At 41.9% G+C, this 15,707-nt stretch overlaps 1 protein-coding gene across 2 annotated transcripts in view; it reads right to left on the reverse strand.

Moving 5' to 3' along the window:
• The window catches only part of MKLN1 (muskelin 1), a 193,461-nt gene that overhangs the window by 91,485 nt on the left and 86,269 nt on the right, over positions 1–15,707 (reverse strand). For both annotated transcript variants that reach the window (XM_050936877.1, XM_050936878.1), the window contains one exon: positions 5,588–5,700. In XM_050936877.1, coding sequence (XP_050792834.1) covers positions 5,588–5,700 — 113 coding nt within the window. The remainder of the gene's footprint in view (positions 1–5,587; positions 5,701–15,707) is intronic.

Raw genomic sequence — 15,707 nt, forward strand, 5'->3', positions numbered from 1 at the left:
ACCCTTGAGATTATACTGGATAAATAGGGATATGTTTATTGCATTCTGCTCATATTTTAGCTTAACAGTTTAATTATTTAGTGTGAATAGCTAACGAGTGCCAAATTAATAAGCACTGAAGGCATAGAAATAAAATACATACATACAATATGAAGAGAAAAGATTTCAAGTTCTCTTGAGATCTCTCTGAATATTTTCAGCAATTCCATGTCAGACTATTCCTTATAGCGACTTGTTTTTGAATATTCTGACCTCCTTGTTAGAGGAATATCTGGAGTGTTTTCTTTAGCGTACCTATCCAGTTGAGATTCTAACCTTTCCATTTTTCACTTGTTATACTCAGAGCTCATAAGAAAGAAGGGCATTATTAGTGTGTAAGTACATATAATATATAGTATATACTGACAGTATATTTGAATTCTGAATATGCCCCATTTCAATAATCAGTAAAAGTCCCACACACTGTAAACCTCTCTCTGCCTCAAATTCCCCTGAAGACTTTGTGAAGTCTTCTCAGATTGCCCCATAAACTACCCTGTCTCCTCTCTCTCCCCCCAAGCCATTGTTCTCCTCTTACTTCTGATTATTCCCTCAAAAACCAGTCACTCCTTTCCAAGATCCATCCTCCTTACACTCCCCCAGTCTCCTCCTTACCTCAAAATTTACCTGATTCTCTCCCCCTCGTCCCCAAACCCTTATTTTTCTCCTCAAACTGTTTTTTGCACCTGTCTCCTTTCCCTCTTGTATATTCTGCCCTGTTTTCCCTTTCCTCAATAGCTGCCCCCCGAGATCCTAGCACTGCTAGTGCCTGTCATCTCAACGGTTTCCCACAGACTGTCCTCCCATAACTATCCCTTAGTACCTTGTCACCACCTAGTGTCCATCATCCATAGCTGTCCTCCTCCATCATATCAGTGCCCCTCATAGCTCCTCGTGCCTCGCCCACTAAGGCGAGAAAGGGGAAGTGGACGAGCACTCGCTAGGGTGGAAACTTCTATCATTTTCCAGCCAGGCCCCTCCTGCCCTGCAGATGCTCAAAGCTGGCAGGAATGGTGGCCAAACAAAGTAGGAACTGAGCCCAGTGAGACATGAACCAGAGCTATGGGCTCCTATTTGTCCAGCAAGAGGACATGGCCTACTTTCCACTCATCCCTTCCTTCCCACGGCACAAGGCAGCAACTGTATCCTGCCTATTGAGCTATTAATAGCTCATCAGCAGCAGGAAAGAGGGGAAAAATAGAATGCTGAGCACTGCTGCAAAAAACAACTTCTGAATCTCTTCTCTGTCCCTTCTACTGCTTTCACAACCTCCCCTTTACAGCCCACCAAAAGTTGTTGTTTTTTTGGCGGCGGGGGGTAGGGGGAAGATATTCACCAATCCCGCCGGGTATTTATGCAGAAGCCTGTGAAACCTCATTATCTTCAGCTGAGTTGCACAAGTATGCGAACCATGATGCACCAGAAGTAACGTATTTCAGTATAGACAAATGGGAAGTTATACATGTAGAAACAAGGACTGCAGGCCATAACTACAGAATGGGGGGCTGTATCCTGGACAACAATGACTCTGAAAAGGATTTAGGAGTTATAATGGGCAAGCTTCTCAACAGGAGTTCTCAGAGCAATGCTATGGCAAACAGAGATTATGTGATCCTTGGATGTATAAACAAGGAGTTGCGAGTAGGGAGGTGTATATGGCACTGGTGAGATGGATACTAGAGTACTATGTACGGTTCTGGTGTTCATATTTTATAAAAATATGTTTAAAAATTGGAGAGAGTCTAATTGACAGCCACGAAATTGATTCCATCGCTGGAAAAAAATGCCTTACAGCAGAAGATTTACAAAAACTTCAGTCTGTTTAGATCATCAAAAAGACAACAGAGGTGACCATTACAGTGCATAAGAACCATCACCTGCAGAAAATACTGGGCGCTAAAGGGATTTTTAAAAAAGACAAAAACAATGGTTGGAAGTTAGAGCCAAACAAACTCACATTAGAAACAAGGCATGCATTTTTAGCCATTGAAACAAACAAGGCAAGTGGTGAATTCTCCATCTCTTGATGTCTTCCAATCAACAATAGATGCCTTTCTGGAAGATACACTTTCTCTAAACGCAAATACTTAGGTTTAGTATAGGGTAACTGGGTGAAAAGTAATAGCCTGTGATATACAGGAAGTCAGACTAGATGATCTCAAGGTCCCTTCTGGCCTTGAACTATGAATCTATAAAGCTTTTTGTTGCTTCCTACTAGCCCAAACTGCAGCAGCTCCAAAAGCTTCATACATCAAATATAAAGCAAAACAGGCTGAAGGTCATGGCACAAGCAAAATCACTGAAGCTCTTAGGATTCCAAAGCCTCTGGCACTCCTCCCTTTTAGTTGGGTTCAAATTTTCAAGTGTCCGTTTTATTTCTGTAGCTGAGAGAAGCTGAAGGAAATAAAGTTATTTCTGTACTGATGTAGCTTCAGAACCACTACTGGAATGTGACACTAGGCAGACTGCCTGTTCAGTGCTATCAAATTATTTCCACACATGCTACCTGCTGAATTCTATCTTTTTGTATTAAGAAGAATTTCTAGACAAAAACACCACAAAACCAATTATATATATCATTCATCCACTGGACAGACGACACTTCCTCACAGATTTTCACAATTTCAACAACCACCATTCATGCATCAAACTCTTCTCTGGAACACTCCCACACCAGCATCAAGTTCCTGGACACCACGATCAGCTTCAACAATGGAACCTTACTGAGAACTATATACGAAAAAATCCCTCAGATCACCTACCTTCACAGACCCAGTAACCACCCTAAAAACAGACCAAGAACTCTTATCTACAGCCAAGCACTCAGATGTCACAGAATATGCTCTGAGGAGAAAGTCCAGGATATACACCTAAACATACTCAAAACTACCTTTACCAAACAAGAACGCTCCACCAGAGAAGCAGATTGTAACACTGAAGGAGACACCCAAATACCCTGAGGCCTGGTCTACACTACGGCTTTAGGTCGAATTTAGCAGCGTTACCTCAATTTAACCCTGGACCCGTCCACACAATGAAGTCTTTAAGTCAAAAAAAAAAAAAAAAAGGACTCTTTAAATTGATTTCTTTACTCCACCTCCGACGAGGGGATTAGCGCTGAAATCGGCCTTGCCAAGTCAAATTTGGGATAGTGTGGACACAAGTCAATGGTATTGGCCTCCGGGAGCTATCCCAGAGTGCTCCATTGTGACCGCTCTGGATAGCACTCTCAACTCAGATGCACTGGCCAGGTAGACAGGAAAAGGGAGCAAACTTTTGAATTTCATTTCCTGTTTGGCCAGCGTGTTTGCAGAGCTCATCAGCATGGTGTGCACACCGCCAGGGCACATTGCCCAGCCCATACTTTGTGAGAAGTCTATGACCATGTCCCTCTCGTCACCGCGCTGCCGTCACCCCCTCGCCTGGTTTTGCACGAAACAATTGTCTGTCAGTGCTCTGACAGAGGGAGGGGCGACTGACGACATGGCTTACAGGGAATTAAAATCAACAAAAGGGGTGGCTTTGCATCAAGGAGAAACACAAACAACTGTCACACAGAATGGCCCCCTCAAGGACTGAACTCAAAACCCTGGGTTTAGCAGGCCCTTGATTTCACAAAACAAATCTGTTCAATTTCTTGTTTTGATCCATCTATCTTTTAGATCGTAGGCTGGCAGCAGATGGTGCATTACGATTGCTAGCCATCATTATTTCCTGGCTGCTCGCCAGAAGATGGTGCAGTATGACTGCTAGCCATCGTCATCTCCTGGGTGCTCGGCAGAAGTTGGGAATGACCTGGCTGAGTCACTCCCATGTCTGCCCAGGCACCCTGACCAATCTCAGCGAGGTCGGCTAAAAGAGCACCCAGGAATATGACGACGATGGCTACCAATCATAATGCACCGTTTGCTGCCAAAAGGCAATGAGCTGCTGCTGTGTAGCAATGCAGTCCCATGTCTGCCAGCACCCAGGAGATGTACGGTGACGGTGAGCTGAGCGGGCTCCATGCTTGCCATGGTATGATGTCTGCTCAGGTAACCCAGGAAAAAAGGCGCGAAATGATTGTCTGCCGTTGTTTTCATGGAGAGAGGGGTCTGATGACATGTACCCAGAACCACCAGTGACACTATTTTTGCCCCATCAGGCATTGGGATCTTAACCCAGAATCAACAATGGGCTGCGGAGACTGCGGGAACTGTGGGTTGGCTATCCACAGTGCAACACTCCAGAAGTCGATGCTAGTCTCGGTACTGTGGACGCAGTCCGCCAGCTTAATGCATTTAGAGCATTTTGTGTGGGGACACACACAGTCGACTGTATAAAAACGATTTCTAAAAATACGACTTCTATAAATTCAACCTAATTTTGTAGTGTAGACATACCCTGAGAGAACCTGCTTCAATACAGACAAAATCCCATCCGAGCGCCCACCCTTAGTTCTCATCTTCCACCCCACACTGGAACCCATAGGGGTATCATCTAACAACTGCAGTCAATATTCAATGGGGACCCTATCCTGAAAGAAATCTTTCCTGAAACCCCACCCTCACACTCCTTTCTGGCCTTCAAACAACCCCCAACCTCATCATCAAAAGCAAGCTCTCCACAGACCAGGACACACAAGCTCAAAATGGGACCAGACTCTGCCAGAACAGATACAAAACCCGACATATCTCCACTGCACAAAGATTAACATCCCCTCCAAACACACTTTTCAAGATCCATAGGTCCTTCATATGCCTATCACAACATGTGGTGTACCTCATGCAGTCCACTAAATGCCCCAACAACAACTATGTGGGCGAAATCTGACAGAATCTCCACGTTCTCGAATGAACTTGCATAGGAACATGATAAAAGACAAAAACACCCATCACCTCTGGGTGAACACTTTTTACAAAGCAATCACTCTATATCTGACCTTTACGTCATCCTCAAATGAAACCTGCACCAACACTTTCAAAAGATAAGCCTGGGATCTTGTTAAAACTATGATTTTGAATTTAAAGACCCTGGATTTACAGATGATTACAACAATCTGTAGCCCATCAACCCCTCTTTCTGTCCTGTGACTAAAGAGGTGTGTAACAGGCCACATCACCTTGAATGGTCCCTTAGCATATATGCAAACTACTTATGCTAAACTATCTTTTATTTAGCTGTGACACTTGAGAACCTTTCCCAGACCTTAACAAAAGATCTGTGTAACTGGAAAGCTTGCTTCTCTCATCAACAGAAGTTGATCCAATACAAGATATTACCTCACCCATCTTGTCTCTCTAACTTGTGGGTTATTCTGCTATTGACAAATAAAACCACCTCTTCCCTCCTCTACTCTGAAAAGTATTTGAGACTGAGAAGTCACTTTATTTCACATTCTCCCAATATAAGCACTTCAAAAGTCCAGTAGAACTTCAGAGTCTGAAATCTGAATCTTAATGCAAGCAACACTCTAACACGAGTATTACAGAAGTGTGATGAATTTTGTAACTGTAACAGAGGACATTTAATCAGATACTAGTAATATGAATGTTTGGGGGAAACTTACCTCTTTTTCAGTATCTCTAGATATACAGGTCCACTGGTTTTCCTTCACACTGTATGCCCAGAAGTCAGCCAGATCCTGAGTCCCATCCCAGCCACCAAACAAATAAACAGTTTCTATAAAAATGAAAGAACATACATGGATTTTAAAAAACACAAAACCAGTTAATTTGAGTGCCTTGAAGAGGCAAGATCTTAAAACATACTTATGATCTACCTAGGATGAAAAGGCAGTACAAATTGATCAATTTATAAGTCAGTGGACATGGAAAATGGTACTAATTTCAAGCCAGTTCCTTTCTGAATGCAATTCTCTCTCACCCGTTAATTGAAGGAGCAATGGAAAGGAAGTGGTTTATCTAATAATTAGGTTTTCAGAGTGGCTTGACGCAGCCCCCTTAGATATACAGCCAATTTTCTAGGCTATTCAAATTTTATTTATAATGTCTCTATCTCAGAAGGGAGAATCAAAACCAGTATTTCGCTGTAAAAGTACTGAAAAAAATTCACCGTACCCTGAACATGAATATTGGTTGAATAAATACAGCTTGTTCAACAAGGTGTTGGGATTTTGTATGGGATGTGGTGCAGGCTATCCACTAGAACCTGAAATTGGGTTCTATTCCAAGCTCTGGCAGGCTTGCGATTTGACATTGACTCAGTTACAAATGTTCTAGCTTAGTCTGCCCTTTTGTAAATCAGATATGCTTCCCTTAACAGTGAGGTAATTACAACTTATGAAGTGCTCTGAGATTTTTTGACAAGTGAGGAAAGCCACACAAACAAGTTAGTAGCAGAGCCAGAAAATTCCATGACTTCAAGTTCCAAGCCCATTCCTCCAGAGCTTGCTACCCATCAAGATTTAAACATCAGCATATGAGGCAAATTAAACCTATGACCCCACCAACCAATTAATGACCAATATAATGGTCTCCAACAGGTGTCCCAGGCAGTCATGCTCAGATATAACAATGTGTGTGAGAGACAGAGTCTCTGCACAAAGGAGAAGTGAAAAAGAATCTCAATGCTCTAATAAAAAGAGGAGTAGGAAACATCTAGTGTACTGGCTTGGTAGCTCTGAAGTCTCAGATCTTCTCAAAAGAAAATTTGATTTTAATTTCAAAAAGCAAATTGATTAGTGAACTAGAGTTCAAACTAATTTTTCTCAAAATTTAAGAGTGTTTCCGGGGGGGAGGGGAGGGAGATAGGCAGCTTTCAAAACCCTTTAAGTATTCACCTAAAGTACTACTAAAAAAATTATGCACTAGTTTACTATAACAACTGTCTGCCAACTTTCAATCCGGTACCAATTAAACAGCACAGTTAAAAATGTGATATAGAATTTAAATGGCTATTGACCCTTGTCTATAATTGTGCTAGTGGGCACCACCATGAAAAGGTTATCCTGGTTCATTAACTTTAATTACCCTTCCTCTTGGGCTCAGGGCTCCCAATGTTCCCTGCGAAGAGCAAGTCCCTTTGTGCTCATAAATTCTCACAGTTCACAAAACCCACATTACCACAACAGCTTCATTGATAGCCGAAGAAAATAAAAGATTTGGCACAGACCACGTATCCTATTGGGTCTCTGCCAAAATGTCATGCCTGCCTATGAAGGCTTTGTTGCACCAGTTGAAGTTTAATAGCAAACCTGAATAAATCTGATGAAAGCTAAACCTTTTTATCTACCTTAAGAAAACTTGGTAAAATGAAATAATCTTGCAAGCATTCAAAAGGAGTGAAATATCATCATAAAGTAAATGCCAACTGTAAGCACCTCAGTGCTTACAAGTGGCAACGAAAAGATAAATGTACACAATGTCAAATTTGCTTTTATTCTTACTGCATAACTACATTCCAGCTCAGCGATAAAGGCTCCATCATAACCCAGTCCAGAATGACTGACATTCCTTCCCTTTCTACTGGCTTTTTAGCAGATGCACAAAATAAAACCAAACATCTATTATTTATTGTATTGCCAGCACAATTTATGTACTGTAAAATTTATTTATTTAGAGGATTTTTTTTAGAAGGACATCGGTGTTTCCAAATATAAATTTATCTGCTGCCAAGAGATTCATGGTTTTGTTTTGTTTTTAAATGGTTTCTTCTAATGTTTGAAACTATTCTTCCAAGGTTTAAGTAACATGTATTTTTATCCTTCACCACAAATCCAAAGTAACTCAATTTTGCAGCAACAGTTTCACTTCCTAGCCCCCTTTATATATGTGCACTATTCCACCATCAAATTGGGTATCTGACATCCTCCATAATGTTCGGCTCGTCATTAAGTCATCAACTTTATTACATTCATAGTCTCTGCCATACTGCATTTATCTCTGTTCACAGCGTAACAAAATACCACAATATTCCCAATACCACAGTGTGTTAACAGTTGGTAAATGATGATTATGCTGCACTGGCTGTTTAGAGCAATCACAGTATCTGTTTTCCCTAACCACACTTACACATATAGCTACTAGGCCGATGATTGCAGTGAAAACATTTCAACAGGATCCAAGACTTGTGAAAGAGGATAAGTCTGGTGAATGGATTTGGAGTAGTCTGATGGCGATACTGACCCTCTTGGTCTTGGCTTAGGCAACATATCATACTTATAGATAAAGAGGCTGCACTTTGAAACTTTCAGTTTACCTCCAGAAAACACAATATTAGTATCCACCATTTTAAGTAAATGGACTAGCTAGTCAAGACGGGGATCACATGTTCCTATGGGTATGTCTACACTACGAAATTAGGTAGATTTTATAGAAGTCAATTTTTAGAAATCGATTTTATACAGTCAATTGCATACATCCACACTACGCACAATAACTCGGTGGAGTGCATCCTCACTATCGTGGCTAGCTTTGACTTACAGAGCGGTGCACTGTGGGTAGCTATCCCACAGTTCCCGTAGTCTCCGCTGCCCATTGGAATTCTGGGTTAAGCTCCCAATGTCTGATGGGGCAAAAACATTATCGCAAGTGGTTTTGGGTATATGTCGTCAGTCGCCCCTCCCTCTATGAAAGCAACAGCAGACAATAGTTTTGTGCCTTTTTTCCTGGGTTATCCATGCAGATGCTATAGCACAGCAAGCATGGAGCCCACTCAGCTCACCGCTGCTGTTCCGAGCTGGAGGCTTCTGCCTCAGGCTGCTCTCCCAGCTAGCAGCACCGTGTGGTCGCATCTATCCCAGCCTACCCCTTGCTCCCATGGCTCATGAAGGCTAGACAGTAGTAAGGAGCAGTTCAACCATCGGCTAAGCAAGTGCAGAATAGTTGTAGAATGTGCCTTTGGATGTTTAAAAGCTCGCTCAGACCTAAGCGCAACCAACATTCCCATTGCTATTGCTGTTTGTTCCATAATATCTGAGAGAGTAAGGGGAAGACATTTAAGGCAGGGAGGGAGGCTGAGGCAAATCGCCTGGCATCCAATTTTGAGCAGCCAGACACCAGGACAATTAGAAGAGCACAGCAAGGCGCGCTGCACATCAGAGAGGCTTTGAAAACAAGTTTTATGACTGGTCAGGCTTCAGTGTTACAGTTGTGTGCATTTCTCCTTGATGCAAACCCACCCCCTTTGTTGATTTTAATTCCCTGTAAGCCAACCACCCTTCCCCCTTCAAAATGAAGTAATTATTGTTTTGAATCCATGCATTCTCTCTTTATTAATTTTAAAAAATGAGATAACAGACAAGGTAGCCCAAGTGGGGTGGGGGAAGAGGGAAGGACAAGGTCACATTGCTTATTGAAGCCACACTAAAAATCAACCTGTTTGAATGACAGCCTTCTGTTGCCTGGCCATCCTTTGGAGTGAGTGGAGTGGCTGGGTGCCCAGAGCCTCCCCCAGCGTTCTTGGGCATCTGGGTAAGGACGTTATGGAACATGGAGAGGAGGGCAGGCGGTTATACACTGGATGCAGCAGGGGTCTGTGCTCTTGACCACGTTCCTGCAGCTCCAAGAGATGCTTCATCATGTCCGTTTGCTCCCCCATTAATCTCAGCATCGTGTTCCGCTTCCATTCTTTGCGCTCACTTAATTCTCTCCCGGCCTCTGCCACTGAATGCCTCCATGCATTAAGCTGTGCCCTATCAGTATGGGAGGACTGCATGAGCTTGGAAAATGTGTCATCGCGAGTGTGGTTTTTTTCGACTTCTAATCTGCGATAACCTCAGGGATGGAGATGATAGGGGGAGCGTAGAAACATTCTACGCGCTATGATTCTTGGGGGGGGGGCTGCATGGTTACCTGTGCTGCTGAGTACTGCTAAGTTCGCTACACTGACCAAACAGGAAATTCAAAAGTTCCTGGGGCTTTTCCTGTGTACCTGGCTAGTGCAGAGTTCAAAGTGCTGTCCAGAGTGGTCACAATGGAGCACTCTCCCGGAGACCAATACCATCGATTTGCAGCTGCACTACCCCAAATTCAACCCAGCAAGGTCAATTTTAGCGCTACTCCTCTCGTCAGGAAGGAGTACAGAAGTCGATTTTAAGAGCCCTTTAGGTCAACGGAATGGGGTTGGTTGTGTGGACGCAGTCATTTTTAAATCGATCTAACGTGGCTAAATTCGACCTAATCCTGTAGTGTAGACCAGGCTAAGTGTTTGAAGACTGCCTAATGCAATGAGGCTCCAATTCCAATTGACACCTCTTGGTAATCTAGTCAATTTAACATTAAAACGGCAAAAAAGGTAATGTGTCCCTTAAAAGAACAAAAAGTACAAAAAGGTAAAAGGAAGCTTCACGTGCAGCCATTGTAGAAAAACAATTCGATCTCACAATGATTGTGAGACAGAGGGAGAGAAGATAAAATTGATCCATTCCCAGTGGTGCTATTCTGATAATACAAGTTACAATGTAGAAGAGCAGGCAGTGGCAAACCTCATTTTCACTCAATTCTTCAGATACTTACAATACAGTTGAGAGTCAGACAGTATTCCAGGACAAGGTCTGCAAGTCTGATGCAGCATTCCAACCTCTGTGCCCAGAAAGGCTCACTGGCAGCCTTATTGTCCTGTCTGACATGATTAAAGATCACTAAAAGTCTTAATTCTAAGATGGTACAAAAGAGTTAAAACTACATGTAAGAATAGGAACAAACTCATCCCAGGCAAGGAACCCTACATTCTCACCTGCTCCCTCAGAACTCTCAAGCAGACCAAAGAAACACATAAAATAGCAAATGTCCAAGTTAAAGCTGCTTGTCTTCAATGACAAAGGAGCAAGGCAACTCTTCAAGATTGCGTGCTGCTTCCATTAGGCTGATCTTTTAAATATCAAATATCTGTACTCTGATCAAGATGAGTTTTGCATGCAAAAGATGGGAGAGGAAACATCTACTGTGTATTTGAGTTAAACAAAAGACTGATGGAATATCAGCTTGTACAGCAGATATTTTTCTACCATGCATCTGAGATGTGAACAATCCTTATTTTTAGTACTACGGTAGCACCAAAAATGTGCCAGACACTGCACAGACATATAGGGAAATGATCTGTGCCTCTAAGATTACAATCTAAAGACTAAAAACAAACAGGGGAGAAAACAGTAATGTCTTATTCTTTGTGCTCCCATGTCTGTAACCACCTACTGTCTCGTCTTATACTTAGATTGTAAGCTCTTTGGGAAAGGGGCCATCATTTTTCCCCCCTGTGCCTGTACAGCATGATGGGGCCCTGTCATGACTGTGGTACTCCCACAACACAAATATAACGACATACAAGTAAAGTGATCAGAGAGAAGGTAAACAAACCAAATTAGATTTTTTTTCTTTTAAAATGTCATTTCTTGCAGGCATTGCAATGGGTACTGGAGGACAGATCTGAATGGAGAAGGCAAAGGCCTGGCATGTCAAGATAATTATATTGTAGTAGCACCCCAAGAGCTCAGTCGAGATCAGGATTCCACTGTGCTACATATTGTAAAAATATACAGGAAAAGACTCTCCCTGCGCCCAATAATATGTATTAGAGATAATGTTGCATCACTCTCCAGCTTCCCACTCAACTCCTCCTTTCCTACTCACGGTCCAAATTTGGAATTTCTCCTCCCAAATCAACCAGTGAACATTTGCAAGAGACTATAGCACTGTCACATCCATCCAAGCCCTTGTCAGCTATAATTTGGAGGTCAGAATTCCCTACTGTTTTTGCCATGCCCAAAACTCAAAATTAAAGTATTTCTTCGAAAAACTATATTCAAGAGCACTTCTAAATTGCTTATTCTGGCAAAAAAGCAGGCCCTAAGAGGCCTACTCTGCTCTCCCCCTTTCTTCCCTTACTCTCAATACTGTTGCTATCGTCAACAACCCCCCTTTCCCAAGAATGCAAGAAACTGCACTACTCTGTCCATCCTTTATCACCATGCCTCAACCTGGATACTGCTTACCAACTTCTCTAAGCTTCCCTTTTTCAGAAGAGTATTTAGTAACCCTCTCCCATCACATGCTACACAACACATCAGTCAGATTGCCTCTCTCCAGAGAACTTGTGCATTCACGCAGCCATTTTCATGTCACTCTTAGTCTGCACAAAAGATTACATTCCTCACTAGTAGTGTAAATCGAGGGCAATGGAACTAAATCTCACACTAAGATGACTTCGGGTAAATTTTTCAAAAGTTGCTAAGTCACTCAGAAATCTAAATCCCACTGAATCAATGAGATTTAGGCACTTTAGGAAATTTTACCTTTTTTATTTTACAATATACTGCAGTGCATTTAATAGCACGAGTACATTATGAAGCACAGATCACATTAAAATTGAACTAGACTTGTCAAAACAAAACACTGTAATGAGTTACCCTTGTTCTTTCATTAAATGTGTCACTTGCTACCTCACAAGAGTCACAACATGGCTTCTCAGACAGTTTGAATTAACTAGATTCTACCGTACTGAAGAGCAATCACTAGGTTCACTCATATATCATACGATACCAATGAAGTGGTTCCTGCTCCCCCAATTCTCTCAATATACTTACCAATTTTCAACAGAGTAGGCTAATATAAGCAACCCCAGGTAAATACTTAAACAGACAACTCGGGGAGGGGAAGATTAATGTTTAGTCATATTCACTGTGTTACAGTAATGGAACCAAATGACATGCAAACAGTGCTTCTCCCAGTACCTTTGATTATACCAGGGGTTCTCAAACTTTTGTACTGGAGACCCCTTTCACACAGCAAGTATCTGATTGTGACCCCCCTCAAATATAGAAAAAAGTGTTTTTAATGCATAACACTATTATAAATGCTGGAGGCAAAGCAGGGGTTGGGATAGAGGGCAGCAGCTCGTGACCCCCCATGTAATAACCTCGTGATCCCCTGAAAGGTCCCAACTCCCAGTTTGAGAACCCTCTGGATTATACCTTGTGCTCCCTTCTTTCCCCCCTCAACCAAGTAAACTCATGTCTTATTCTCAGCTTTTAGGTAAGCGTCCTGAGACAGAAGCGCTTTTGAGTAAAATCAGCATTTTCTTTCCTTCTTTTCTCAATTTAAGCCTCTCACCTGCCTCTACCATACCTACGCCAACCTTGGTGTCATCCTCTGCTACTTTTCCTGTAATGCCTTTGTCTGAATCTGACTCACCATTATCCATGTGTACTGCTGCCTTCATTCCACCTCTGCTGAAACCTTCAGCTAGGCCTTCATCTGTGGTCAGCTGACTATCACAACTCCCCTTCCACTGACCTTCCCGCTGCTTAGCTACCTAGTGTAATTTGCCTACCTTCTCCAGTATAAAATTGTGGGCCTTCCTGGAGGATAGCTTGGCTTCATTCCATGAGAAACAACGGGAGGTGGTATCCATTTTCAAAGAGAGCAGTTCTTTGTGGAATTCCGTGAAGGAGACTGTTCATCTGCTTCTCCATAAAGAAGCAGCTTTCACTCATAACACCACCGGAGGGGGAGGGGGGGGGAACCACCATTAATCCAAATGCAGCCCAATGCATGAGATTTTAGTGAGCTTTAGCTATGCAATGTCAGCAGAGTCAGTTTTATTTAATTGAGATCATCAGGAATAAAAGTACAGTGATACACAAACATTTCACAACGGAAATATTTTTAATTAATTTTAACTTTAAACCAGTTAATGAATTTACATGTAAATTATCAGAACATTCATTCTGTACTCAAGAAACAAGTGCTGTTATTTGGGGGACACTACAACGTATGCTTCATATATAAAATGATTGAATCCCTGCTTCTAGTGCAAAACTCAACTCAAACTTAACTATGGGACTGCAAGGAATGATTCCATAACAAAATATGCATTGTATTCCTGTCAAAGACACACTGTTATTCCTTAAAACCTATGTTTGACATCCTGACATTAAGTAGCAGAATTCATCCGCAATATACATATATATGTTTTTTCTGTTTCTATGCGGAACCTACCTCTCATTTGCTCAATAAATGGCCTGACAAAGCGTGATTAGGTCATTTTGATAAAGATACCAGCAGTAGATGTCTGAATCCTCTTACAAAATGCATCAAGGCAATGACTCTGCTACTTGCAGCTCTGTTCAGCTGGGAATACAGCACTGAAATCAAAGACTGCAGTCCTCTGGGTATTTTGCCAGAATCTACATACGTAAGAAGGTACTGTAGTTCTGTTACAGAACTAGGCAGAGCACTTACCTCTAATGTCCTTGGGTGATGACCCATGTTTCCTTATATTAGAGCTTCCAAAATGCAGTCATAACTTTCTTCCCCTAAAAAACGTACAGAAAACTGTCCTGCCTCCCATATAAACAGTGATTTAAAAATAGGTCCATCTTACAGAAAAAATGAAAATGGACATTTTAAACTGCGCCTGTGGATGTATAAAGTTATTGTCCCTGATCTAAGCCTGGCATGGCCTGGTTAATGAATATACTTCTGTGCAAATATATTAAGAGTGTTCCGCTCAGAGCTGGCTCTAGGCACCAGCAGAAGCAGCACGTGCTTGGGACAGCAAATTTTAAGGGCAGCATTCCGGTCAATCTTGGGGCAGCCGGTCTTGGTGCAGCACATTCCAGCTGCCGCCCCCTGCCCCCCTCCCCATTTTTTTTGGTTGCTTGGGGCAGCAAAAAAAAGCTAGAGCCAGCCCTGGTTCTGCTGTGGTGTTTGACTGGAGTACTGTCTGGTCCTGAAAAAATTATCTTACCTTAAAGCTACAGTTATCTTACGTTAGGAAAGACATTATGGATTACAGCATGAGCATCAGATCTTTTTGCACCATGCATATCTGACTATATTCTTGGGCCACAGAATTGAATTGCCCGTCCCCCCCAACATGCTCCCACGTGTGTTAAAAAATAAAAAATAAATAAAATAAAATAAAAAGAAAAGCAGCACTACACAAAAAATAATAAATTAATTTGAGCCTCCAGCTTCACTCAGTGTAGCATTAGAGCAGTACAACTAGTTTTTAAAATATTTTTAATATCATCTGATTACTTTAAAGGAGAGGTAACCTAGTAACCCACAGAATTTTTAACATAATGTATTTATCCCCTTTCATCTCCACTCACAAAAAAAAAAAGTCTATTCCCAGAAATACATGTAAGAGGGCAGAGTTAGTGTTAACTTGCCCTGCATGACTAAATTGTTAGAAGCTACATACCAAAATCATACTTGTCCCAACAGAGTAACATAAGCTTTGGTATTCTATTTTAAGCCTGTGGACAGTGATGTCTTTCACTTTTGCTGGCTCATTTTTGTTGGAAACTAAGCAAGAGCAGAACTGTATATAAGCTACAAAATACAAGGTTGAAAGCAGCACAGGTTAGGCCTGGGCATCAGGGAATAGGGGTTTGTTCCTGACACTGACTTACTGTGAGACATGGAGAAGTCACTTAACCTTTCCCTACCTCACTTTTCATAGATGGTAATGAGGATAATGTCAATCTCTGAAAGTCACTTAGATGAAGAGTGTTAAGCGCAAATTATTATTCCTCTCATCCCTAGGATCTATGTCATAACAGTTCAGCAAGTGGGGCAAGGCGTATGTTCCTTTTTTTCCTTTTTCCATTAACATTAGGCATGCGTGAGACTGCCTAGAGAGACTAGCTTGTTTGTAAAATACACCCCAAAGCCACGCCTAGCCAAATTCCCACACCTTCGATAAATGGGCCCAAGCACAAA

The sequence above is a fragment of the Gopherus flavomarginatus genome, chromosome 1 (assembly GCF_025201925.1).
Source record: "Gopherus flavomarginatus isolate rGopFla2 chromosome 1, rGopFla2.mat.asm, whole genome shotgun sequence".
NCBI lineage: Eukaryota > Metazoa > Chordata > Testudines > Testudinidae > Gopherus > Gopherus flavomarginatus.